The 27,645-nt window shown below is 39.3% G+C and overlaps 1 protein-coding gene and 1 pseudogene across 17 annotated transcripts in view; both read right to left on the reverse strand.

Annotated features, from left to right (window-relative positions):
• Nucleotides 1-27,645, reverse strand: part of LOC123590788 (maestro heat-like repeat-containing protein family member 1) — a 95,152-nt gene that overhangs the window by 29,417 nt on the left and 38,090 nt on the right. For 15 of the 17 annotated variants that reach the window (XM_045464268.1, XM_045464267.1, XM_045464277.1 and 12 more), the window contains 6 exons: nucleotides 17,869-17,991; nucleotides 17,358-17,510; nucleotides 16,777-16,899; nucleotides 16,330-16,409; nucleotides 15,593-15,728; nucleotides 14,448-14,537 (listed from right to left, as the gene is read on the reverse strand). The exons of 1 other annotated variant lie outside the window; for it this stretch is intronic. In XM_045464268.1, coding sequence (XP_045320224.1) covers nucleotides 14,448-14,537; nucleotides 15,593-15,728; nucleotides 16,330-16,409; nucleotides 16,777-16,899; nucleotides 17,358-17,510; nucleotides 17,869-17,991 — 705 coding nt within the window. The remainder of the gene's footprint in view (nucleotides 1-14,447; nucleotides 14,538-15,592; nucleotides 15,729-16,329; nucleotides 16,410-16,776; nucleotides 16,900-17,357; nucleotides 17,511-17,868; nucleotides 17,992-27,645) is intronic. One more of the 17 variants, XM_045464274.1, reaches the window with a different exon arrangement.
• On the reverse strand, nucleotides 4,731-6,329 carry LOC123590992 (annotated as a pseudogene).

Raw genomic sequence — 27,645 nt, forward strand, 5'->3', positions numbered from 1 at the left:
ACCCAGGGAAAGTGCCTTGCAGTTTGGTGCTATTGTATTTCTGGAAAATGTCTGCTCTGACTCAGCTGAAGCCCAAGTTGGCCCCAGACTGATACACTAACCACACAGGGACCAAACTCTGCCTTCAACAAGCAAAGAAAGCCACTGCAGATGATTGGATTGAAGGCAAGAGTGACTCAGCCACAATAGTCGGGTGCACACATCACACATAGGAGACACCCTTGAAGCACCAGGTTCTGGTGAACAGGAGATGTTGCACCTCAGGGCACTACAGGACCTCTTCTTCACAAGACTACTACTTTCAAGAGCAGGAGATGTAGCTGACTTTCCTAACACAGAAACAGACACAGCGAGTTATATACAAATGAGGAGACAGAGAAATATGTCCCAAATTAAAGAACAGGACATAATTACAGAAAGAGACCAAAGAAAAATGGAGATAGGTAATATGCCTGATAGAGAATTTAAAGTAATGCTCATAAAGATACTCACTAGACTTGAGAAAAGAGTGGAAGACATCAGTGAGACCTTTCATAAAGAAATAAAAAAGAAGTAATTAGAGATGAATAACACCATAGATGAAATTAAAAATACACTAGAGTGTATTTAATAGCAGACTAGGGGAAGCAGAATAAAATTGATGACCTGGAGGACAGAATGATGAAAAATAATCAGTACAAATGGGTAAGAGGGGAAAAAAATTATACAAAATGAAAATAGAATAAAGGAACTCAGTGACAACATCAAATGTAATAACATTTGTATTATAGTAATCTCAGAAAGAAAAGAGAGAGAAAGGGGGGAAGAAAATTCATTTGAATAAATTAATAGCTGAAAACTTACCAAATCCAGGGAAAGAAACAGAAATCCAGATCAAGGAGGCACAGAGATCCCTCAACAAAATCAACCCAAGGAGATACACACCAAGATACATAGTAATTAAAATGGCAAAAGTAGTGGTAAAGAGAGAATTTTTAAAACAGCAATAGACAAGAAAAGTAACATACAAGGGAAACCCTATAAAGCTATCAGAGTAGTTTTCAGCAGAAACTCTGCAGGCCAGAAGGAAGTGGCATGATATATTAAAAATGCTGAGAGGAAAAGATCTGCAGCCAAGAATGCTCTATCCAGCAAGGCTATCATTCAGAATAGAAGGAGAGATCATTTTCCAGACAAAAAAAAAAGTTAAAGGAATTCATGACCACTAAACCAGCCCCACAAGAAATGTTAAAGTAGACTCTTTGAGTGAAAAGGAAAGATCATAAGTAAGATCAAGAAAAGTAAGAAACACAAAAGCTGTAAAAATAAGTGTATTTGAAAAAAAGAGTATATCTGTAAATCAGTCAAGGGACTCACAAAATAAAAGGATGCTAAATATGACACCATACACCTAAAGCATGGTGGGGAAAGCAGTAAAGAATAGGTTCAAACTTAAGCAACCAACAACTTAATATAGACTGCTATATGCAGATGTTATATACAAATCTAATGGTAACCACAAATCAAAAACCAGTAATAGATATGCAAAAATAAGGAGAAAAGAATCCAAGTATACCACTAAAGAAAGCCAACTTATTATGAGAGAAGAAAGCAAAAGAAAAGAACAGAGAAGAACTACAAAAACAACCATAAAACAAGTAACAAATGACAACAAGTACATAACTATCAATAATTACTTTGAATATAAATGAACTAAGTGCTCCAATCAAAGATATAAGGTGATAGAATGGTTAAAAAAACAAGAGTAGGGGCGCCTGGGTGGCTCAGTCGGTTGGGCGCCCGACTTTAGCTCAGGTCATGATTTCGCGGTCTGTGAGTTCAAGCCCCGCGTCGGGCTCTGTGCCGACAGCTCAGAGCCTGGAGCCTGCTTTGGATTCTGTGTCTCCCTCTCTCTCTGACTCTCCCCCGTTCATGCTGTGTCACTCTCTGTCTCAAAAATAAATAAACGTTAAAAATAAAATTAAAAAAAAAACAAAAAAACAAGAGCAATCTGCATGCTGCCTATAGGAGGCTCGAGACTCATTTCAGACCTAAAGACACATGCAGATACAAACTGAAAGTTGAAAAGATGGAGAAACATTATGTAAATGGATGTGAAACAAAAGCCAGAGTAGCATACTCATATTGCACAAATAAGACTCTTTTATGTGTGTGTGTGTGTGCGCACGCACACACAAAATAGACTTTAAAACAAAGATTGTAACAAGAGGCAAAGAAGGACACTATATAGTCACAAAGGGGACAATCCAACAAGAAGATATAACAATTGTAAATAGTCATGCACCCAACATGAAAACACCCAAATACATAAAACTGTTAATAACAAACATAAAGGAAGTAATCACTAGTAATACAATAATAGTAGGGAACCTTAACACCCCACATATATCAATGAACAGATCATCCAAACACAAAATCAACAAGGAAACAATGGCTTTGAATGACACACTGGACAAGATGGATTTAATAGATATATTCAGAACATTCCAGGGGCACTTGGGTGGCTCAGTCAGTTAAGCGTCTGACTTCAGCTCAGGTCATGATCTCACAGTTCATGAGTTTGAGCCCCACATCAGGCTCTGCACTGACAGTGAGGAGTCTGCTTGGATCCTCTGTCTCCCTTTCTCTCTGTCCCTCCCCTAATTGTGCACACGCTCTCTCTCAAAAATAAATAAACATTTTTAAAAAGAACATTCCATCCTAAAACATAAGAATACACATTCTTTTCAAGTGCACATTGAACATTCCCCAGAATAGATAACATATTAGGCCACCAAATAAGCGTGAAGAAATTCAAAAAGATTGAAGTCATACCATGCATCTTTTCTGACTGTAATGCAACCTCAAGAAAAAATCTGGAAAGAGCACAAATACATGGAATTTAAATAACATGCTACTAAACAATGAATGATTCAACCAAGAAATCACAGAGAAAATCAGCAAACACATGGAGACAAATGAAAATGAAAACACAATGGCCCAAAATCTTTGGGATGCAGCAAAAACTATTCTAAGAGGGAAATTTATATCAATACAGACCTACCTCAAGAAGCAAGAAAAAAAATCTCAAATAAACAACCTAACCTTACACCTAAATAAGCTAGAAAAAGAACAAACCAAACCCCAAAACCAGTAGAGGGAAGGAACTATAAAGATTAGAGTAGCAATAAATGAAATATATAAAAAAAACAAACAAACAGTAGAACAGATCAGTGAAACCAGGATCTAGCTCTTTAACAAGATTAACAAAATTGATCAACTTTTAACCAGATTCATCAAAAAAAAATGTTTAATGTTTTTCAATTTAAGTTTTAGTTAGCATACAGTGTAATGTTGGTTTCAGGAGTAAAATTCAGTGATTCATCACTTACATACAACACACAGCGCTCATCACAACAAGTGCCCTCCTTAATACCCATCACCCATCTAGCCCATCTTCTACCCATCTCCCTCCATCAACCCTCAGTTTGTTCTCTATCATTAAGAGTCTCTTAGGAGCGCCTGGGTGGCTCAGTCGGTTGAGCATCTGACTTCGGCTCAGGTCATGATCTCACAGCTCGTGAGTTCAAGCCCCATGTTGGGCTCTGTGCTGACAGCTCAGAGCCTGGAGTCCGCTTCAGATTCTGTGTCTCCCTCTCTCTGCCCCTAACCCACTCGCATTCTGTCTCTGTCTCTCTCAAAAAACACATTAAAAAAATCTTTTTTTAAAAAAGAGTCTTTGTGGTTTGTTTCCCTCTTCTCTCTTCCCTCCTTTCCACGTGTTCATCTGTGTTGTTTCTGAAATTACACACGAGTGAAATCATATGCTATTTGTCTTTACCTGATTGACTTATTTCACTTAGCATAATACATTCAAGGTCCATCCATGTCTTTGCAAATGGCAAAATTTCATTCTTTTTGATGGTTGAGTAATATTCCATTGTGTGTGTGTGTGTGTGTGTGTACACCACATCTTCTTTATACATTCATCAATTGATGGAAATTTGGGCTCTCTCCATAGTTTGGCTACTGTTGATAATGCTGCTATAAACATTGGGGTGCACGTACACCTTCAAATCTGTATATTTTTGTATCCTTTGGGTAAAAAACTAATAGTGCAATTGTTAGATCATAGGGTATTTCTATTTTTAGTTTTTTGAGGAAAAAAATTTTTAGGAGAGAGAACTCAAACAAAATCAGAGGAGAAATAACAACCAACACCACAGAAATACAAAGGACTGTAAAAGAATATTATGAAAAATTATATGCCAACAAATTGGACACCTTAGAAGAAATGGATAAATTCCTAGAAACATGTAACTCCAAAAACTGAATCAGGAAGAAACAGAAAATTTGAACAGACCGATTACCAGCAATGATATTGAATCAGTAATCAAAAACCCCTAACAAATGAAAGTCCAGGCCAAATGGCCTCACAGGTGAATTCTACCAAACATTTAAAGAAAATATTCCAAAAAATAGAAAAGAAAGGAAAATTTCCAAATTTATTACATGAGGCCAGCATTACAGATACCAAAACCACTACAAAAAAACAAAACAAAACAAAACAAAACAAAACAAAACAAAACAAAAAACTACAGGCCAGTATCTCTGAATATAGATGCAAAGATCCTCAACAAATATTAGCAAACTGAATCCAGCAATACATTGAAAAAAATCATTCACTATGATTAAGTGGGATTTAGTCCCATGATGCAAGGATGGTTCAATATTTGCAAAAACATGTTTTCAATAAGACACATTTATTCAGCATCACGATCAGACAATTACATTTAGCAATCAGCAGCATGAGTACAAAAAAAATCTACATTAAAACCCTTTGTTTTGAATCCTTTCACTTTCCACAGAACAGAAACTAAGATAACCTGTTATACAATTAGTCACAAATACGGTCCTTGAGTTTTTTCTCCATACACATGAATTTGTCTAAAGCATGTCTGCTTTATAGCAGCTAGGCCCTGCCATCACTATGTTTGGCTGAGTTCACAAATCTGTTGTAACCTGTAGCTTCCTTGTCACTTCTCTGGCTCTCCTCTCCTGCTAAGCTTTGTTTTCTGGAAGTAATTAAAACCTTCTGCCACTACCATAGCTACCGCTGCTGCTGGAACCACCAGAGCCACCTTGGTTTTGTGGTTTGGCAAAGTATTGGCCTCCACCACCACAGGGGCCAGAGCTTCTGTCTCCAAAACTTCCTCCTTTCATGGGTCCAAAAGTTGAAGATTGATTGTTGCAATTGCCAAAATCATTATAGCTTCCACCACCTCCAAAGTTGCTTCTATCATTACCAAATCCATTATAGCCATCCCCACTGCCACCATATCCACCACCACCTCGACTGCCACCAAAGCCACCTCACCCATAACGTTGTCATTCCCACCAAAACCACCTCCACAACCACCACCAAAGTCTCCAGAACTACTCTGACCTCTTTGGCTGGATGAAGCACTAGCCACCTCTTGCTTAGATAGAGCTTCCCTTACTTCACAGTTGTGGCCATTCACAATATGGTATTTTTGAATGACAATCTTGTCTACAGGGTCATGGTCATCAAACGTTACAAAAGCAAAGCCTCTCTCTTTGCCACTGCTTCAGTCAGTCATGATTTCAATCACTTCAATTTTCCGATACTGTTCAAAATAATCTTAGATGATGTTCTTCAGTGTCTTCTTTAATGCCACCCACAAAAATCTTTTTCACAGTTAAGTGGGCACCAGGTCTTTGAGAATCTTCTCTTGAGACAGCCTTCTTTGGTTCTACAACTCTTCCATCCACCTTGTGTGGCCTCACATTCATGGCTGCATCCACCTCTTCCACAGTGGCATATGTGACAAACCCAAAGCTTCTGGAGCTCTTGGTGTTTGGGCCTCTCCTTACCACACAGTCCATAAGTGTTCCCAATGCTCAAAATGGCTCCTCAGACACTCATCAGCTGTTTCAAAGCTCAAACCTCTGATGAAAATCTTCTGCAGCTGTTCAGGCTCTTTGGGAGACTGACTTAGATATGATGGTGGTGGGAGGGGAGACTTCAACAATGCTTACTCCCAATATTTGCAAATTAATCAGTGTGATACATTACATCAACAAGAAAAAGGATAAAAACCATATGATCATTTCAATAGATGCAGACAAAGCATTTGACAAAGTATAACATCCATTCATGACAAAAACCTTCAACAAAGTAGGTTTAGAGGGAACATATGTCAACATAATAAAGACCATAATTGAAAAAGCCACAGCTAACATCATATGCAATGGTAAAAAACTAGGAGTTTTCCCTTAACATCAGAAACAAGACAAGGATGTCTGCTCTCACCACTTTCATTCAACATAACTACTAGATGTCATAGTCACAACAATCAGACAAAAAAAAAAAAAAAAAAAAAAAAAAAAAAAAGAATAAAAGGCATCCAAACTGGTAAGGAAGAAATAAAAGTTTCACTATTTGCAGATGACATGATACTGTATATAGAAAACCCTTAAGACTCTACCAAAAAAAAAAAAAAAAAAACCCTACTAGAACTGATAAATGAATCCAGTAAGGCTGCAGAATACAAAATCAATGTACAGAAATCCATTGCATTCCTATACACTAACAATGAAGCATCAGAAGGAGAAATTAAGAAAAACTCACATTTACAATTGCACCAAAAATAATAAAATACCTAAGAATAAACTTATCCAAGGAGGTAAAAGACCTGTACTCTGAAAACTATAAAATACAGATGAAAGAAATTTAAAACAACACAAACATATGGAAAGATATTCTATGCTTATGTATTGGAAGAACCAACATTGTTAAAATGTCCATACTACTCAAAGCAATCTATAGATTTAATGCAATCCCTATCAAACACTAACAGCATTTTTCACAGAACTAAAACAAAGAATCCTAAAATTTGTATCAAACCACAAAAGATGCCAAATAGCCAAAGCATGCTTGAAAAAGAAAAATAAAAATTGAAGTATCTTAATTTCAGATTTCAAGTTATACTACAAAGCTGTAGTTATCAAAACAGTATGGTACAGGCACAAAAATAGACACATAGATCAACAAAAGAGAATAGAAAGCCCAGAGATAAGCCCACAATTATACAGTTAATTAATCTTTGACGAAGGAGAAAAGAATATGCAATAGGGAAAAGATAGTCTTTTCAACAAATGGTATTGGGAAAACTGGAGAGCAATGTGGAAAAGAATGAAACTGGGCCACTTTCTTACACCATATATAAAAATAAACTCAAAATGGGTTAAGGACCTAAATGTGAGACCTGAATCATAAAAATCCTAGAAGAGAGTACTAGTAGTAATGTCTCTGACGTCAGCTATTACAATATTTTTCTAGATATGTCTCCTGAGGCAATGGAAACCAAAGCAAAATTAAACTATTGGGACTATACCAACAAAACAAAACAAAACAAAGCAAAACAAAACAAAACAAAAACAAAAAACAAAACAAGCTTCTCCACAGCAAAGGAAACAATTAACAAAACTAAAAGGCAACTTGTGGAATGGGAGAAGACATTTGCAAATTACATATCTGATAAAAGGTTAGTCTCCAAAATTTATAAAGAACTTATACAACTTGATACATACAAAAGACAAATAATCCAATGAAAACTAGGCAGAAGACATGAACAGACGTTTCCCCAAAGAAAACATGCAGATGGCCAACAGACACATGAAAAGATGCTCAAATCACTCATCATTAGTGAAATGCAACTTAAAACTACAATGAGATATTACCTCACACCTGTCAAAATGACTCAAATCAAAAAGACAAGGGGTGCCTGGGTGGCTCAGTCAGTTAAGTGTCCAACTTGGGCTCAGGTCATGATCTCACGATTCCTGAGTTTGAGCCCCTCATCGGCTCTATGCTGACAGCTCGGGGCCTGGAGCCTGCTTCGGATTCTATGTCTCCCTCTCTCTGCCCCTCACCTGCTCATTCTCTCTCTCTCAAAAATAAATACATATTTTTAAAAATTAAAAAAAAAAGACTAGAGACAACAAGTGTTGGTGAAGAAAGGAACTCTCAAGTACTGTTGGTAGGAATGCAAATGGGGGTAGCCACTGTGGGAAACAATATGAAGATTCCTCAAAAAATTAAAATTAGAACTAACCTACAATCCAGTAATTACAACTAGATATTTACCCCCAAATTACAAAAACACTAATGCAAAAGGATATATACACCCTTATATTTATTACAGTATTATTTACAATAGCCAAATTATGGACATAGCCCAAGTGTCCATCAATAGATGAGTGGATATAGAAAATGTACGTGTATATGTATATGTATATGTATATGTATATGTATATGTATATGTATATGTATGTGTGTATACACACACACACACACAATGAAATATTATTCAGCTGTAAAAAAGAGTGAAATCTTACTATTTGTAACAACATGGATGATCTAGAGTGTATAATACTAACCAAATTAAGTCAGTCAGAGAAAGGTAAATACCATATGATTTCACTCATACATGGACTTTAAGAAACAAAATGAGCAAAGGAAAAAAGAGAGATAAACCAAATAACAGACTCTTAGCTATAGAGAACAAACAGATGCACACCAGAGGAGAGGTGAGTGGGGGGATGGGTGAAACAAGTGAAGGGAATTAAGAGTATACTTCTCTTGATGAGAACTGAGTAACATATAGAAGTGAATCACTATATTGTATACCTGAAACTATTATAACAATGTATGATAACTATACTAAGTTAAAATAAAATCAAAAGGAGAAAGGTTTCAAATTAAAAATCTAAGTTTCTACTTTAAAAAAACCTAGATAAAGTGAAATAAATTCAAAGCTAACAGAAGGAAGAAAATACTACAGATAATAGCATCAAAGAATAAAATCGTAAACAAAACATAAAGATATGAAGAAAATTAATAGAGAAAAAATGAAACAAAAAGTGGTTCTTCAAGGAGGGCAATAAAACTGATAAACTTCTAGAAAGATGGACAGAAGTAAAAAGAGAAAAGGCACAATAATGAAAGAAATTTCACATTAAGAGCATAATAAGAGAATATTACAAACAACTCTCACATAAATTCAATAATTTAGATGAAATAGAAATGGACCAATTTTTCAAAAACTAAAACCCCCAAAAATGAAACAGATAACCTGAATAGTCCAAAACTTTTTTAAAATTGAATGCATAGTTTAAATACTTCCCCAAAAAAGAAATCTCCAGGTCAAGGTGTTTTCAATGGTGAATTCTACCAAATACTTAAAAAGGAAATAACATAGATTATACATAGTCTCTTCCATAAGATAGAAGAAGATGCGCTACCTAGCTCATTTTATGAGGCCAATCTTAAATTGATAACAAAATCAGACAAAGACAACAAAAAAGGAAAACCATAAGTCTGTCCCTCAGGAACATAGATACAGAAATTCTCAACAAAATATTAGCAAATTAAATCCAACAAAATATAAAAAAAATAATACACCATGACAAAATGCAATTTATTCTGGGAACACAAGACTGCTTCAACGTTTGAAAATCAATCTAATCTTCTATATTAATAGTCTAAAGAAGAAAATCAACATGATCATATCAATTGATACAGAAAGAGAATTTCACAGAATTCAGCATCTATTCATATTAAAATTTTTCAGCAAACTAGGAACAGAAGCAAACTTCCTAACCTCATAAATGGCACCTACAAAAAAATCTATAGCAAATATCATACTTAGTAGTGTATAACTGAATGCCTTCCCACCAAGACTAGGAATAAGGCAAGGATGTCTACTCTTAGCACTACTATTCAATGTCATACTGGAAGTCCTAGCTAGTGCAATAAGGCATGAAAGTGAAATAAAAGGTATAAAATTTGAAATGAAGAAATAAAATTGTGCCTATTTATAAACAAGATGATTTCTACATAGAGAACTCCAAGGAATCCATATACCAAAAAAGTTCTAGAATACAAGTCAGTATTCAAAACTCAACTGAATTTCTATATGATAACAATGAACAATTGAAAACTAAAAATTTTAAATAGTTGCAATTACAGTATCTCCTCAGAATGAAATACTTAGGTATATACAGGTTCTTCAACTGAAAACTACAAAATGCTAGTGAATGAAAAAGAAGATCTAATAAATAAAGAGACATAACATGTTCATGGATTAGAAGACTCAATAAAGCTTTCAATTTTTCCCAATGAATCTAAAATGTAATGCAACTCTATAAAAATCCAGCAGGATGTTTTATAGATATAGACAAGTTGATTCTAAATTAATATGCAAAGGTAAAAAGAAGAAAGAGAAATTAGATTATACAATTTTAAGACTTACTCTGAAGCTAGATTAATCATGACAGTGTGGTATTGGTAAAGGAATAGACACAGAAGTTAATAGAACAGAATACAGAATCCAGAAATAGATCTATGCAAATATGGCCAATTGATTGTGACAAACGTGTAAAGGCAATTCAATATATAAAGGATAGCATTAGAAGAACTGAACTTTCATGTGCAAAAAAATTGAACTTCAACCTAAAGCTCATACATTATACAAAAATTAATTCAAAATGGATCATAGATTTAAAGTAAAATGTAAAACTAAAAAGCTGTTAGAAGAAAACATGAAGAAAATATTCATGACCTAGTTCTTAGACATGACACCAGTCATGATTCCACAGAGAAAAAAATATAAAATGGACTTCATCAAAATTTAGAATTTTTGGGGGCGCCTGGGTGGCTCAGTCGGTTAAGCGTCCGACTTGGCTCAGGTCACGATCTCATGGTCCGTGAGTTCGAGCCCTGCATCGGGCTCTGGGCTGATGGCTCAGAGCCTGGAGCCTGCTTCTGATTCTGTGTCTCCCTCTCTCTCTGCCCCTTCCCTGTTCATGCTCTGTCTCTCTCTGTCTCAAAAATAAACGTTAAAAAAAAAAAATTTAGAATTTTTGCTCTGTGAAAGACCCTGTCAAGAGAATGAAAAGACAAGCTACACATAGCAAACCATAGATATGACAAGGGACTTTTATCTAAAATATATAAACAACTCTCAAAACTCAACAGTAAGAAAACAATCCCATTAGAAAATGGGCAAAAGACATGAACTGACATTTCATCAAAGATGTATATAGCAAATATGCACATGAAAATATGTTCAACATCATTAGCCATAAGGGAAACATAAATTAAAACCACAGTGAGGTAAAATTTAAAAATTATACCAAGGATTTTATTTTCCAGCAAGGATGGGAAGAAACTAGACATCTCATACATTGTTGGTAAAAACATAAAATGGTTCAGTCACTCTGAGAAATAGTTTGGTAATTTTCTGATAAGACTAAACATGTACTCACCATGACTCAGCAATTACACTCTGGAATATTTATCCCAAACAGTGAAAATGTATATTCACACAAAAGACTGTACATGAATATTTACAGGAGTTTTTTTCATAATTGTCAAAAACTGGAAACTACCCAAATGGCTTTCAATGGGTGAACGGCTAAACAAACTCTAGTATCCATACCACGGAATACTACTCAGCAATAAAAAGGAATAAACTAATGATGCAGACAACAACTTAAAGGATCTTAAGAGCATTAAGCTAAATGAAAGAAGCCAATCTCATAACATTTTATATACTATTTGATTCCATGTGCTTAACATCCTCAAAATGACAAAATTACAGAGATGGAAAACAGATTAATGGTTTCCAGGGAACAGGGACAAAGGGGGAGAAGATGTGACTATAAAGGGGCAGTATAAGAGTTTCTTTTAGTGAGGGAACATCGTATATCATGATGGTGGTGGTGGTGGTTTCACAATTTATACGTGAGATCAAATCTCATAGAACACACAAATAAGTATGTGTAAAAACTGGCCAAAACTGAGTAAAGTCTGTAGTCAAGCAGTAATATACCGACAATTCCCTGGTTTTGATAGTTATTACTGTAATATAGGATGTCACCATTAGGGGAAGCAGGGTAAAGCATTCAAGGGACTATATGTACTATTTTTTGCTACTTCCAATGAATCAACAATCATTGCAAAATAAAGTTAAGAAGAAAACTAGCAGTAGGGCGCCTGGGTGGCTCAGGCGTTTAAGCATCCCACTTTGGCTCAGGTCAGGCTCAGGTCATGTTCTCAGTTCACAAGTTCCAGTCCCATGTTGGGCTCTGTGCTGACAGCTCAGAGCTTGGAGCCTGCTTCAGATTCTGTGTCTCCCTCTCTCTCTCTCTGCCTTTCCCCCTCTCGCATTCTGTGTGTGTGTGTGTGTGTGTGTGTGTGTGTGTGTGTGTGTGTGTGTCAAAAATAAATAATCATTTAAAATTTTTTTAAAAGAAGAAAACTAACAGCAAAATGATTGGAAACAGCCCAATGTCTGTCCATAGGGAACTGGTTGAGTAAATTATAGTACATCCACACAATGTATAAAACCACAAAGAAAATAAGGACTGATCTGTGAACTGATTGTGGATAAGAGAAAAAAGTAAGATCCAGAGCAGTGGATAAAATGTGCTACCTACAGCACAAGAAAGGCAGGAAAATAATAATAATATATCATAAACACAGGTTTGCGTATTCTCACAATAAGAAAGACAGGAAGGTCAAACCAGAAGCCATTAAAAATGGTTATCTACAGGGGATAAGTGGGAATGAGGTTAAGAGAATCAGAGTAGAAGCAAGAATTCTTTGCATGAAACATTATAAAGTTTTAAGATTTATTCTCTTCAATTAAATAAAAGAAAGGAAGCCCTAAAATTTAACACAAACAAGTTTAAATTATCCCAATTTGATAATATAATCATATAGAAAAGAATTATTTCAAGTAGCTTTTGAGCACAATAGTCTGACTATATTCCTTAATGATCAATATTTTGACAACAAAAGAAACTACAAAGAAATTTTGAACCTCATGTGGTAGCTGGGGAACAGGATATTAGGAGAAGGCCAAAATATGATGACAATAGTATAAAGTAAATCAAATCAATTAAAAGAAAAAATTGATTTTTTATTTTTATTTTTTAAATATAATTTATTGTCAAGTTAGCTAACATACAGTGTATACAGTGTGCTCTTGGCCCAGTGCTCATCCCAACAAATGCCCTCCTCAATGTCCATCACCCATTTGCCCCACTCCCCTATTCCCCCCATCAACCTTCAGTTTGTTCTCTGTATTTAAGAGTCTCTTCTGGTTTGCCTTCCTCTCTGTTTGAAACTATTTTTCGCCCATTCCTTCCCCCATGGTCCTCTGTTAAGTTTCTCAAATTCCACATGTGAGTGAAAACATGATATCAAAAGACAAACAAATTTTAAATGAGCAGATGAGCCAAGCACTTTGTAAACATTATCTCATTCAGTTATCAAAATGACTATGTTGGGGCGCCTGGGTGGCGCAGTCGGTTAAGCGTCCGACTTCAGCCAGGTCACGATCTCGTGGTCCGGGAGTTCGAGCCCCGCGTCAGGCTCTGGGCTGATGGCTCAGAGCCTGGAGCCTGTTTCTGATTCTGTGTCTCCCTCTCTCTCTGCCCCTCCCCCATTCATGCTCTGTCTCTCTCTGTCCCAAAAATAAATAAACGTTGAAAAAAAAAATTACTATGTTAACTACTGTCATCCCATTTTCCAGGATAAAACTGAGGCAGATGGAAGTTAAATAATTCCCCAAGGCTATACTGTTAAGAGCAGAATCAGAATCTGGAATTGCAGCGTATGGCAGTCAAGAGCCCATGCTTTTAACCTTTAGCTCCCATGAGGGAGCAGAGGGAGCTGAGAAAGATGACCACAGCAATGACTGAAGGGGAAGAAAGGAGGAGGAAAAGATGTCCTCCAAAGAGCAGACCAGTGTTATCTGGATCCTAGCTCTGGTTATCCTTTCCCTAAAAGGTCTGAATCCAACCTTCATCCTCAGACCTCTTACTTTTCCCCCCAACTGTTCTGCTGTTCTATTCCCAACTGTACTGCGTTGATAGAGTCCCCCCCAAATTCATGTGCACCCAGAACATCAGAATGTGACCTTGTTTGGAAAATAGTCACTGGCAGATGAACTCAAGTAAAGGTGAGTGCATATTGGATTTGGATTTGGATAGGCCCTAATCTTATGACTCCTGTCCTTATTAAGAAGAAAAGACAGAGAAACACACACACACACACACACACACACACACACATCCTCCTGCACCCCGCAAATGCCCTGTGAAAATGGAGGCAGAGATTGCAATGGTAGGTCTATAAACCAAGGGACACCATGGGCCACCAGGAATCACCAAAAGCTAGGAGGGATGCATGGAACAGGTTGTCCCTCAGAGCCTCCAGTAGAAACCAACCCTGCTGATACCTTGATTTTGGACTTCCAGCCTTTACAACTGTGAAAGAATATATTTCTGTTGTTTGAAGCTACTCAGTTGTGGTACTTTGTTATGGCAGCCCTAGAAAACCAATACACCAACTTCAGGGGCTCCTTCCCACTGACCTCCAAACAGTACTGGATCTGAGAAGGCATCTCAACAATAAGTGTCTCCATTAGCCTTAGGAGGGATTGAAGGGTCTCCATGAGCAAATCCTGAGGGAGAAAAGAGAGATCTCAAAGACTTGCTGAGATATCAGTCCCATCCCTCCTTCTAAACTTAGCTCAGTGCTCCAGCTCTCCCAGGAAGCCTTCCTTGGGAAGTTCTGCTCTGCAAGTTTCCCCCTAACATTTCAAGTGTCACTTGCCCATTACTAACTTGAAGAAATTTTTCTGTTGTTTTCAGCAGAGCACAAATATCTGCTTGATATGCGGTTTGTCCTAGTGGATGGGGAAATCCCAGCTTGCCCCAAACATGGGGAAATCCTGTCAAAACCTTCCCTCTCTAACCAGAGCTACACTGAATAAGGCCTCATGGGGGTACGAGCATAGGAAACTGACCTCAGCTTTCTCTGTATGTACCAGTCCTTCCTTCATAACATAAATAAATATGAACTGACAAAGAAGGACCACCAGACATCTGATGAAAAGGCCCAACTAAACAAATAGACCAAATGGTCCTAAAGAAAACCAAACTAATTCAGTAAGTAATAGAAACCTTTATTTTTAAAAATTCTTATTAATATCCTCAAAAAAAAAGAAGCAGGAGATTGTGGTATCAGTAAAACAAGAACAATCAGTCAAAATAAAGGAATAATCAGAGAACATGAAAGAATTCCTAGGAACTAAACATATAAATGCAAGTTGGAAAACTGAATCCCTCTTCCTTCCTTCAAGGAAACACTACAGACCCTGTGGGAAATGGACTCAGCTCTCTTGCTGACTCTCTGAACTTATTTACCCATGGGCCTTTAGTAAAATCATGTTTGAAACCTTCCCGTCTGGTTTCAATTGTACAACAGTAAAAGGTAAAGAATTGAGTGTCCGCGTCTGGGCCAGAATATTAAAGTGGTGACAGTGGCAATCAATGAGTGCTCTCAAGAAGGAAGTACTTCTCATGAGTAGTGTTCAGACTATATGACCTAGTAATCTCTGATGATTATCATGTTTTTATCAAAGAGGTCCTTACATATAACTGCTGAACTTATATTTCTCATCCTCTCTAAAGTAAAAAATAAAAACAAAGAGACAAACATCAAAGAGTTAATTACTTCAGTGGCCTGGGCTTCCTGGGAACTGGATGCCTCCTTCTGCAAATCCTCTGTGGATGGCAGGCATAGCACACTCTGAAAACACGTTTGGAGTAGCTCTGTTCTTTCTTCCACCTCTGTGAGGGGATGGAGCTTCCTAAGATACAGGAGGAAGGAGCAAAAATGTAACCAGAGAGTAATGGCCAGGAATAACAGCTGAGGAAAATAAGAGAGAGATGGTGGAGACAGAGGGAGAGGTGGGAGAAAGAAGATACCAAAAGAAAAGGTAACCAAAAGAAGAAAAGGAGGAAACAGTAAGAAAAGTTTTAAAATGCCAGGAATATGGAAAGAAAGGGATAAAGGGAAAGAGAAACTATTACAGAAAAGGGTACTAATATTTGGGGATGATATATTACTGTTTGGTTCCCCGGATATTTTGAGGGAATGGGGGAGGCAGTCAGTGATGGAGATGGAGGTGTTTAGTCAGGGACATCCCTGTGAGCAGAAGAAAGACTGGACCAGAAACAACAGCAAGTGCCTATGGAAGATGGGAGAGGTGGTCTCTGCCACATGTTCCAAAAATCCCATCCAAAAAATCTTGGTAAAAAGAGGTGGCATACATTGTCCAACAGATGTCTACAACTGCCTGGGGCCCCCATACTAAAAGCAGAGCAGAAAATAAGGTGGGGATAGATTAGGGAATAAAGAACTGAAATCCAGTCAGAGGAAGGAGGACAGAATGGCTGGAACATTGTTACCTGAAGTTAGTGATGAAGTTCATTGCCCTCTGCCTAATGGAACTGGAGATGGAATTCATTGGCTCCTCCCTGATTAACTCCTGTAACACACCCACCCCAATCCCCCACCCCAGAGAACAAGAGGATGTGAATATATCTTTCTTGCCTTCCTCCCCCTCCTCCCACCCAGGCTGTATTCACAGGAAACTGGGACCTAGAATTTTCAGAGACTTCCAAAGACTCTGAAGGATAGCACATCTCTCCTACTCCCAACCATACCTTCCCCACGGCACTCACCCCTATCTTGAGAATGGGAAAGGGAACAATAAGGTAGGAAAAAACAACCAGAAAATCTGGACTTTTATCCTCCAGGCCTAGTCTAGGAGCACTGCCAATGGTTTCCATGAATGAGGACCCATCCTCCCTCCTCTGTGCATTTCTACCTCCATCCTCCTGAGTTGTACTTACCATCATAAAGGTTACAATTTCTATTTTCTGAGGGAACTTGAACTGAAAGGCCATGGGCTGGCTGCTCAAGATGTTTATTAGCTTGGTCAGGGCATCCAGGTACTCCAGCTTCAGGTTCTTATCCTGAACCAACCAGTATACTCAGAGATTTCCAAGGAAGGAATGATCCTGGGGCAAGGGAAAACTACCTACACAAAATCTGGGAGATGAGGTGCTAAGGCTTCCTTAGGCTAAAACCCTGCATCTTCCTTCTGAGGGCAGCTTAGGAAAGCAAAGCTCCCAAAGCTTCCATGTCTCTTAAGTTATTGTCTTTTTACCAAATAAGTTCTTCCGAAGGATGTCTAGTTGGATGGTAAATGAATAGGGAATGGGAAAGGCTTCTTTTCCTACCCTAGGGATATATGCTCTGAACAAATGGCAAAGGCAGAAAAATTATTTGGGGCTCCCTCTTACCTCCCCTGAAACAACTGTGATCGCGCCACCCCCGAGTTCCATTCAAGGCCAGGCATCATTTTCTTGGAGCGGAAGGGCCAAAAAAGGCAGGGATGGGACACTGGAGAAGTAGAGAAAGCGGGAAGTACCTTTTCTACAATACAGTTGCGGTAGTGTTGCAGGACCATGGCCAGGATGTCATCTAAATGCATGAAGATGGCTCCCTTGCTCTCCGAAATAATCTTGCTATAGCTTAAGTAGATGATGTTACAGACCAGCCCCCATTCCCTTTGCTGATGTTCCTGTAGGGGGAAAGGGGAAACTTGCCTTCTCTTCATCTTATCCTCCTTGGCTGATGGGGAAATGGAGGTTCAGAGAGGAATGGATTGCCTGCATGACACGGAAGGGAAGATGGGGCTGTGGAATGGTGAACAGCTGGGAGGAAGGTGGTGCAGCTGGTGATACCAGGGCCTGATTCACGGCATAAAGGAGCATGGGAAAGGGACAAGAGGATCAAACTTCCCCACAGTTGGCCAGAGGGAAATAGAAACATTTATAGGTGGGTCAGCACACCTCAGAGAAGTGGGGAGTCTGGGGTGACAGGGATGCCTTGGAAGGCTTTGTGTGGGAGGTTGGCAGAGCTCCCAGGAATGCCATCACCTTCATCAGTTTGAGGATGGATGATGAGTTCTTGTCAGTGAGTATAGCACTATATGCTTGCAGTTGGTCCAGGGTTACCTTCAGATGTTTCATGGACACGATACTGAGTGCCACAGCAATGCCCTGTAATAGGGATAGCCTCAACCTCATGCCACAGCTCAAAGTGAGCCAGAACTTTATGTTCTCCCAGAACTATAGATTTAGAGAGAGAAAGAGAGAGGAATGGGAAAGAAAATAAATGGAAGGAAAATTTGGTTCCTCTGATTCAAATTACTTAAAATCAAGGGGGAGAACCAAAGTCCATACAAGAAATAATTTAAGAAGCAAATTACAAGAAAACAGACTCTTAACTATAGAGAACAAACTGATGGTTACCAGAGTGGAGGTGGGTGGGTGGGAGGATGGGGGAAATAAGGGATGGGGATTAGAGAGTACAGTTATCATGATGGAGGAAAAAAGAACTCTAAAAGATGATAGATAGATATAGATAGATAGATAGATAGATAGATAGATAGATAGATAGATGATAGAGTGGCACAGAGTTTATCAAAATTCAGGAGTCCTCATTTTTGTATTTTTCATACTAATTGACAACATCCAGAAAAGCCCTTCCTGAATATCATGGAGCAGAGGAACACCCCCCACACACACCCTGCCATAATATTTGTGAACTGTGGGCCCTCATATGTACATGAATTCATTCGTGGATTCAGTAGAGTTTTGGTGCCTAAGGCATGGGGGTGGGGAAGCAAATTAACTCAGATTATGAAAAATTAGAGTCACATTTACAAAATCTTGGGATTATCAAATCCAACATTGCAGAACAGAGAATACTTACATGCACTAGTAATTCAGAGAAGGGTGGTGAGGAGGGAGCAAAGGGGAAGAACAAATCCAAGGCACATTATTGACAGGATTGGATGGATAATCAGAGAAGAAACAGAAGAGAGAGACAACTAACAGACAGTGCCAATATTTCTAACCCTGAATAACAGGAAACAGCAGTAACTGACCAATAATGGGAAGGTGGAAAAGGGGGGCCTGTCTAGAGTTGGGGAGAGAGGAATGAGGAACGTCCTGCATGTGTTTTGTAGGACATAGTAGGACAACTAAGTGAAAATGCTATCAGTGGTTAGTGGATCTGGGAACAGATGACTGAGTGGGAGACAAGAGCAAGGGAAACTTGGGGATTCTATAATTCCTGCCAGGAACAGCATTTAATTTAAATCCCTCTGCCTCATAACAGGCCCTTTGACTTAAATGTCAGCCAAGCGTCTTCCAGAGCTTATTCAACAAGGACATCTGGGCACAGAGCTAAAGGAACATCTAACACAGACAAGCAGGTGCCAGCTATTTGCCAACTGGCTTATTTATGCAGGACAGGCCACCATTAAGATTCTGCAGTAGAGGAGGCAGAGTGACAGGGACCTGGGGACAGTTACAGTTGCTCCAGGACACAGATCTTCAAGAAAGGATGAAGTATTAGTGGGACTTACAGACTTTTGACCTCCAAGTAGATGAAGGGAAAATTTTGCCTAGTTGTGAAGCAGGGACTAGTTGAACATCAGAAAGGGGGTTTATTCTGTCCCTCTTCTTATGCCATCCCTTATCCATGGCTTCCAGTCATCCTGGTCATTCTTCATCATCATCATCATCATCATCATCATCATCATCATCATCCATCATCATCTTCTTCATCACTGACATCATCAGAGTATTTGCTGCTTAGTTTTTACCAAACTTAACACATGCTATCTCACTGATCCTAACCCTAAAGATTTGAGGTAAATATTACCAATCCTATTTTACAGAAAGGGACAATATAATTGTTCCCTAACGTAGCCATCCAGCTCAGATCTGAGCTCCAGATCTACATGGCTACTGAACATCTCCACCTGGCTATACCAAGGGCACCCTTTTCTCTCCTGATCAAAAACTGAATGCATCATCTTCCTCCCCATTTTGCCCTGCATTCCTGGTTTCAGTGAAGGATACTATTATCCTCCCAGCTGACCATGCCAGAAACCCAGGAAACATCCTGAACATCCTCTTCCCTCTTATCTTTATCCTTTGTATCCAGTCTGTCCCCAGGTGGCAGCAGAGGGGTCATTTTCACTTCCGGTCAAAGAATTCTGCATTCCAGTCCCACCACACGACTAACAGTTCTATAGACATGCCCCCAAAAGTTCTTGCTCCTGAGTCTTGTCTTGGAATATTATGTCAAGTGAGAATACCCACTTCACTCCTTCTCCTAATCTAGACCCAACTAGCCCAAGTCCCCACCACCCCACACAGCCACTGTATGTCTCTGTGACCACTCATGTAAGGCTATTCTGTGTAGTCAGCTGTTTTCTTCCTATATGTGTCTGTCTCTTCAACGATACTGTTTGCATCTTGGGTTTGGTAAATACCTGATGATATAGTCATGATGATGGTGGATGCTCTGAGAATCTGGCAGGGAAGAGGCATTGGAGAGGGGAGGCCTGAGAACATGGGTACCAACTCTACCAGTAACCAACACCTAGAGAGTGCTTGTGTGCCAGGCATTGTTCTAGGAGCTTTTATACATTTAATCCTTAAAACCATCCTTTGACACACATACTCTGTGGTATTCCCACCAAAATACATAATCTAAACCTAATCATGAAGAAATATGAGACAAACCAAAAATGCCATATATTCTACAAAATAAATGGTCTATACATTTAAAATGTCACGACTGCCTTTCGCATCTTTCCCAGACCCACGCCCTGTGGAGAGATTCTCTTTCCCCTTTGCCCCTGTCTGGGCTACATCTGGCAGGAGGCTTCTTGGAAGTTGACACATCATCCCTAGGTACAAAGGAATCAGATTTCAGGAAGATCAATTCAAATATTTGTTTGGCATTTAAAGGAATTTCAAGAAAGTTGTTACAGCAAATACTTGGCACACAGGAAGAGACAAGCAACACGCACTCAGAGACTCAGAAAAAACTTTCTTTCACACCAGTGCCAGCCCAGCAGAGTCCTCTCCAAAGGTTGAGCCCCCTAGCCCTGGTGCTAGCCTACTTTTATGCCTGACCAGCTTTCAGGGCTGAATGAGTGCCCAATTTGCCCTTTAAAACCATCTCAGCCAGAGGAGGGAGGAAGATGGCGACGTAGGAGGACACTGGGCTCACCGCGTCCTGCTGATCACTCAGATTCCACCCACACCTGCCTAAATAACCCAAAAAACCACCAGAAGACTAGCAGAACAGATTCTCCAGAGCCAAGCACAGACGAGAGGCCCACAGAATTGGGTAGGAAGGGCAGAGAGGTGATGCGCGCTACACGGACTGGAGGGAGGGAGCTGGGGCGGAGGGGCAGCCCGCCGGCCAAGCAGAGCCCCCGAGTCTGGCTTGCAAAAGTGGAGGGGCCAGACGGAGTGTGTTCTGACAGCAAGCAGGACTTAACATCTGGAAGGTTATAAGTTAACAGTTCTGCTCAGAGAGCGGGAGGGCTGGAGGACAACAGGAGGGAGAGTTGTTGAGCCACAGACGACAGAGCTCAGCTTGGTGGGGAACAAAGGCACTCGCCAGCGCCATCTCCCTCGCCCATCCCCCAGCCAAAATCCCAAAGGGAACCACTTCCTGCCCGGGAACTTGCTTGCACCGCGCAAACACCCAACACTGTGCTTCTGCAGATCCATCCCTCCTGCAGGTCTGACTCCCTCCCAGTGCCACAGGGCCCCTCCTGAAGTGGATCACTGAAGGAAAAGTGAGCTGAGCCTGCCCCTCCTACCCCTGTGCACCTTGCTGATCTACCCCAGCTAATACGCCAGATCCCCAGCACCACAAGCCTGGCAGTGTGCAAGTAGCCCAGACGGGCCACGCCACCCCACAGTGAATCCCGCCCCTAGGAGAGGGGAAGAGAAGGCACACACCAGTCTGACTGTGGCCCCAGCGGTGGGCTGGGGGCAGACATCAGGTCTGACTGCAGCTCCGCCCACCAACGCAAGTTTTTCAAGAGAGCACAGGGGAAGTGCCCTGCAGTTCCACACCACTCCAGGGACTATTCAAAATAACAAAACAGAAGAATTCCCCTCAAAAGAATCTCCAGGAAATAGTGACAGCTAACGAACTGATCAAAAACAATTTAAACAATATAACAGAAAGTGAATTTAGAATAATAGTCATAAAATTAATTGCTGGGCTTGAAAACAGTATAGAAGATAGCAGAGAATCTATTGCTACAGAGATCAAGGGACTAAGGAACAGCCAGGAGGAGCTAAAAAATGCTATTAATGAGCTGCAAAATAAAATGGAGGCAACCACAGCTCGGATTGAAGAGGCAGAGGAGAGAATAGGTGAACTAGAAGATAAAATTATGGAAAAAGAAGAAGCTGAGAAAAAGAGAGATAAAAAAATCCACGAGTATGAGGGGAAAATTAGAGAATTAAGTGATGCACTAAAGAGAAATAATCTATGCATAATTGGTATTCCAGAGGAGGAAGAGAGAGGGAAAGGTGCTGAAGGTGTACTTGAAGAAATAATATCTGAGAACTTCCCTGATCTGGGGAAGGAAAAAGGCATTGAAATCCAAGAGGCACAGAGAATTCCCTTCAGATGTAACTTGAATCGATCTTCTGCACGATATATCATAGTGAAACTGGCAAAATACAAGGATAAAGAGAAAATTCTGAAAGCAGCTAGGGATAAATGGCTCTAACATATAAAGGGAGACCAATAAGACTCGTGATGGACCTCTCTACTGAAACTTGGCAGGCCAGAAAGGAATGTCAGGAAATCTTCAATGTGATGAACAGAAAAAATATGCAGCCAAGAATCCTTTATCCAGCAAGTCTGTCACTGAGAAGAGAAGGAGAGATAAAGGTCTTCCCAAACAAACAAAAACTGAAGGAATTCGTCACCGCTAAACCAGCCCTACAAGAGATCCTAAGGGGGATCCTTTGAGACAAAGTACCAGAGACATCACTACAAGCATGAAACCTACAGACATCACAATGACTCTAAACCCATATCTTTCTATAATAACACTGAATGTAGGGGCGCCTGGGTGGCTCAGTCGGTTGAGCGTCCGACAGCTCAGGTCATGATCTCGCGGACTGTGAGTTCAAGCCCCACATCGGGCTCTGTGCTGACAGCTCAGAGCCTGGAGCCTGCTTCAGATTCTGTGTCTCCCTCTCTCTCTGTCCCTCTCCTGCTCACATTCTGTCTCTCTCTCTCTCTCAAAAATAAATAAAGATTAAAAAAAATTAAAAAAAATAACACTGAATGTAAATGGACTAAATGCACCAACCAAAAGACATAGGGTACCATAATGGATAAAAAAACAAGTCTGTCTACGAGAGACTCACATTAGACCTGAGGACACCTTCAGATTGAAAGTGAGGGGATGGAAAACTATTTATCATGCTACTGGAAGTCAAAAGAAAGCTGGAGTAGCCATACTTATATCAGACAAACTAGACTTTAAATTAAAGGCTGTCCAAAATGAACAAATCAGGAGACTCTAGATGCTGGAGAGGATGTGGAGAAACGGGAACCCTCTCGCACTGTTGGTGGGAATGCAAAGTGGTGCAGCCGCTCTGGAAAGCAGTGTGGAGGTTTCTCAGAAAATTAAAAATAGACCTACCCTATGACCCAGCAATAGCACTGCTAGGAATTTATCCAAGGGATACAGGAGTACTGATGCATAGGGGCACTTGTACCCCAATGTTCATAGCAGCACTCTCAACAATAGCCAAATTATGGAAAGAGCCTAAATGTCCATCAACTGATGAATGGATAAAGAAATTGTGGTTTATATACACAATGGAATACTACGTGGCAATGAGAAAAAATGAAATATGGCCTTTTGTAGCAACATGGATGGAACTGGAGAGTGTGATGCTAAGTGAAATAAGCCATACAGAGAAAGACAGATACCAAATGGTTTCACTCTTATGTGGAGCCTGAGAAACTTAACAGGAACCCATGGGGGAGGGGGAGGAAAAAAGAAAAAAAAAAAAAAAAGGGGTTAGAGTGGGAGAGAGCCAAAGCATAAGAGACTGTTAAAAACTGAGAACAAACTGAGGGTTGATGGGGGGTGGGAGGGAGGAGAGGGTGGGTAATGGGTATTGAGGAGGGCACCTTTTGGGATGAGCACTGGGTGTTGTATGGAAACCAATTTGACAATAAATTTCATATATTAAAATAAAATAAAATAAAATAAAATAAAATAAAATAAAATAAAAATTAAAGGCTGTAACAAGAGATGAAGAAGGGCATTATATAATAATTACAGGGTCTATCCATCAGGAAGAGCTAACAATTATAAATGTCTATGCGCTGAATATGGGAGCCCCCAAATATATAAAACAATTACTCACAAACACAAGCAACCTTATTGATAAGAATGTAGTAATTGCAGGGGACTTTAATACCCCGCTTACAACAATGGATATATCATCTAGACACATGGTCAATAAAGAAACAAGGGCCCTGAATGATACATTGGATCAGAGGGACTTGACATATATATTTAGAACTCTGCATCCCAAAGCAACGGAATATACTTTCTTCTCGAGTGCACATGGAACATTCTCCAAGATAGATCACATACTGGGTCACAAAACAGCCCTTCCTAAGTATACAAGAATTGAGATCATACCATGCATACTTTCAGACCACAATGCTATGAAGCTTGAAATCAACCACAGAAAAAAGTCTGGAAAACCTCCAAAAACGTGGAGGTTAAAGAACACCCTACTAAAGAATGAATGGGTCAACCAGGCAATTAGAGAAGAAATTAAAAAATATATGGAAACAAATGAAAATGAAAATACAACAATCCAAACGCTTTGGGATGCAGCGAAGGCAGTCCTGAGAGGAAAATACATTGCAATCCAGGCCTATCTCAAGAAACAAGAAAAATCCCAAATACAAAATCTAACAGCACACCTAAAGGAAATAGAAGCAGAACAGCAAAGACACCCCTAAACCCAGCAGAAGAAGAGAAATAATAAAGATCAGAGCAGAAATAAACAATATAGAATCTAAAAAAAAAAAACTGTAGAGCAGATCAACGAAACCAAGAGTTGGTTTTTTGAAAAAATAAACAAAATTGATAAACCTCTAGCCAGGCTTCTCAAAAAGAAAAGGGAGATGACCCAAGTAGATAAAATCATGAATGAAAATGGAATTATTACAACCAATCCCTCAGAAATACAAGCAATTATCAGGAAATACTATGAAAAATTATATGCCAACAAACTGGACAACCTGGAAGAAATCGACAAATTCCTAAACACCCACACACTTCCAAAAATCAATCAGGAGGAAATAGAAAGCTTGAACAGACCCATAACCAGTGAAGAAATTGAATCAGTTATCAAAAATCTCCCAACAAATAAGAGTCCAGGACCAGATGGCTTCCCAGGGGAGTTCTACCAGACGTTTAAAGCAGAGATAATACCTATCCTTCTCAAGCTATTCCAAGAAATAGAAAGGGAAGGAAAACTTCCAGACTCATTCTATGAAGCCAGTATTACTTTGATTCCTAAACCAGACAGAGACCCAGTAAAAAAAGAGAACTACAGGCCAATATCCCTGATGAATATGGATGCAAAAATTCTCAATAAGATACTAGCAAATCGAATTCAACAGCATATAAAAAGAATTATTCACCATGACCAAGTGGGATTCATTCCTGGGATGCAGGGCTGGTTCAACATTCGCAAATCAGTCAACGTGATACATCACATGAATAAAAGAAAAGATAAGAACCATATGATCCTGTCAATCGATGCAGAAAAAGCATTTGACAAAATTCAGCATCCTTTCTTAATAAAAACCCTTGAGAAAGTCGGGATAGAAGGAACATACTTAAACATCATAAAAGCCATTTATGAAAAGCCCACAGCTAATATCATCCTCAATGGGGAAAAACTGAGAGCTTTCCCCCTGAGATCAGGAACACGACAGGGATGTCCAGTCTCACCGCTGTTGTTTAACATAGTGTTGGAAGTTCTAGCATCAGCAATCAGACAACAAAAGGAAATCAAAGGCATCAAAATTGGCAAAGATGAAGTTAAGCTTTCGCTTTTTGCAGATGACATGATATTACACATGGAAAATCCAACAGATTCCACCAAAAGTCTGCTAGAACTGATACATGAATTCAGCAAAGTTGTAGGATACAAAATCAATGTACAGAAATCAGTTGCATTCTTATACACTAATAATGAAGCAACAGAAAGACAAATAAAGAAACTGATCCCATTCACAATTGTACCAAGAAGCATAAAATACCTAGGAATAAATCTAACCAAAGATGTAAAAGATCTGTATGCTGAAAACTATAGAAAGTTTATGAAGGAAATTGAAGAAAATATAAAGAAATGGAAAAACATTCCGTGCTCATGGGTTGGAAGAATAAATATTGTCAAAATGTCAATACTACCCAAAGCTATCTACACATTCAATGCAATCCCAATCAAAATTGCACCAGCATTCTTCTCGAAGCTAGAACAAGCAATCCTAAAATTCATATGGAGCCACAAAAGGCCCTGAATAGCCAAAATAATTTTGAAGAAGAAGACCAAAGCAGGAGGCATCACAATCCCAGACTTTAGCCTCTACTACAAAGCTGTAATCATCAAGACAGCATGCTATTGGTACAAAAACAGACACATAGACCAATGGAATAGAATAGAAACCCCAGAAATAGATCCACAAAAGTATGGCCAACTAATCTTTGTCAAAGCAGGAAAGAACATCCAATGGAAAAAAGACAGTCTCTAACAAATGGTGCTGGGAGAACTGGACAGCCACATGCAGAAGGTTGAAACTAGACCACTTTCTCACACCATTCACAAAAATAAACTCAAAATGGATAAAGGACCTGAATGTGAGACAGGAAACCATCAAAACCCTAGAGGAGAAAGCAGGAAAAGACCTCTCTGACCTCAGTCGTAGCAATTTCTTACTTGACACATCCCCAAAGGCAAGGGAATTAAAAGCAAAAATAAACTATTGGAACCTCATGAAATAAAAAGCTTCTGCACAGCAAAGGAAACAATCAACAAAACTAAAAGGCAACCAACGAAATAGGAAAAGATATTTTCAAATGACATATCAGACAAAGGGCTAGTATCCAAAATCTATAAAGAGCTCGCCAACCTCCACACCCGAAAAACAAATAATCCAGTGAAGAAATGGGCAGAAAACATGAATAGACACTTCTCTAAAGAAGACATCCGGATGGCCAACAGGCACATGAAAAGATGCTCAATGTCGCTCCTCATCAGGGAAATACAAATCAAAACCACACTCAGATATCACCTCATGCCAGTCAGAGTGGCCAAAATGAACAAATCAGGAGACTATAGATGCTGGAGAGGATGTGGAGAAACGGGAACCCTCTTGCACTGTTGGTGGAAATGCAAACTGGTGCAGCCGCTCTGGAAGACATTGTGGAGGTTCCTCAGAAAATGAAAAATAGACCTACCCTATGACCCAGCAGTAGTACTGCTGGGAATTTACCCAAGGGATACAGGAGTACTGACGCATAGGGGCACATGTACCCCAATGTTTATAGCAGCACTCTCAACAATAGCCAAATTATGGGAAGAGCCTAAATGTCCATCAACGGATGAATGGATAAAGAAATTGTGGTTTATATACACAATGGAGTACTACGTGGCAATGAGAAAGAATGAAATATGGCCCTTTGTAGCAATGTGGATGGAACTGGAGAGTGTTATGCTAAGTGAAATAAGCCATAGAGAGAAAGACAGATACCATATGTTTTCACTCTT

Source organism: Leopardus geoffroyi, chromosome B4 (assembly GCF_018350155.1).
Source record: "Leopardus geoffroyi isolate Oge1 chromosome B4, O.geoffroyi_Oge1_pat1.0, whole genome shotgun sequence".
Lineage (NCBI taxonomy): Eukaryota > Metazoa > Chordata > Mammalia > Carnivora > Felidae > Leopardus > Leopardus geoffroyi.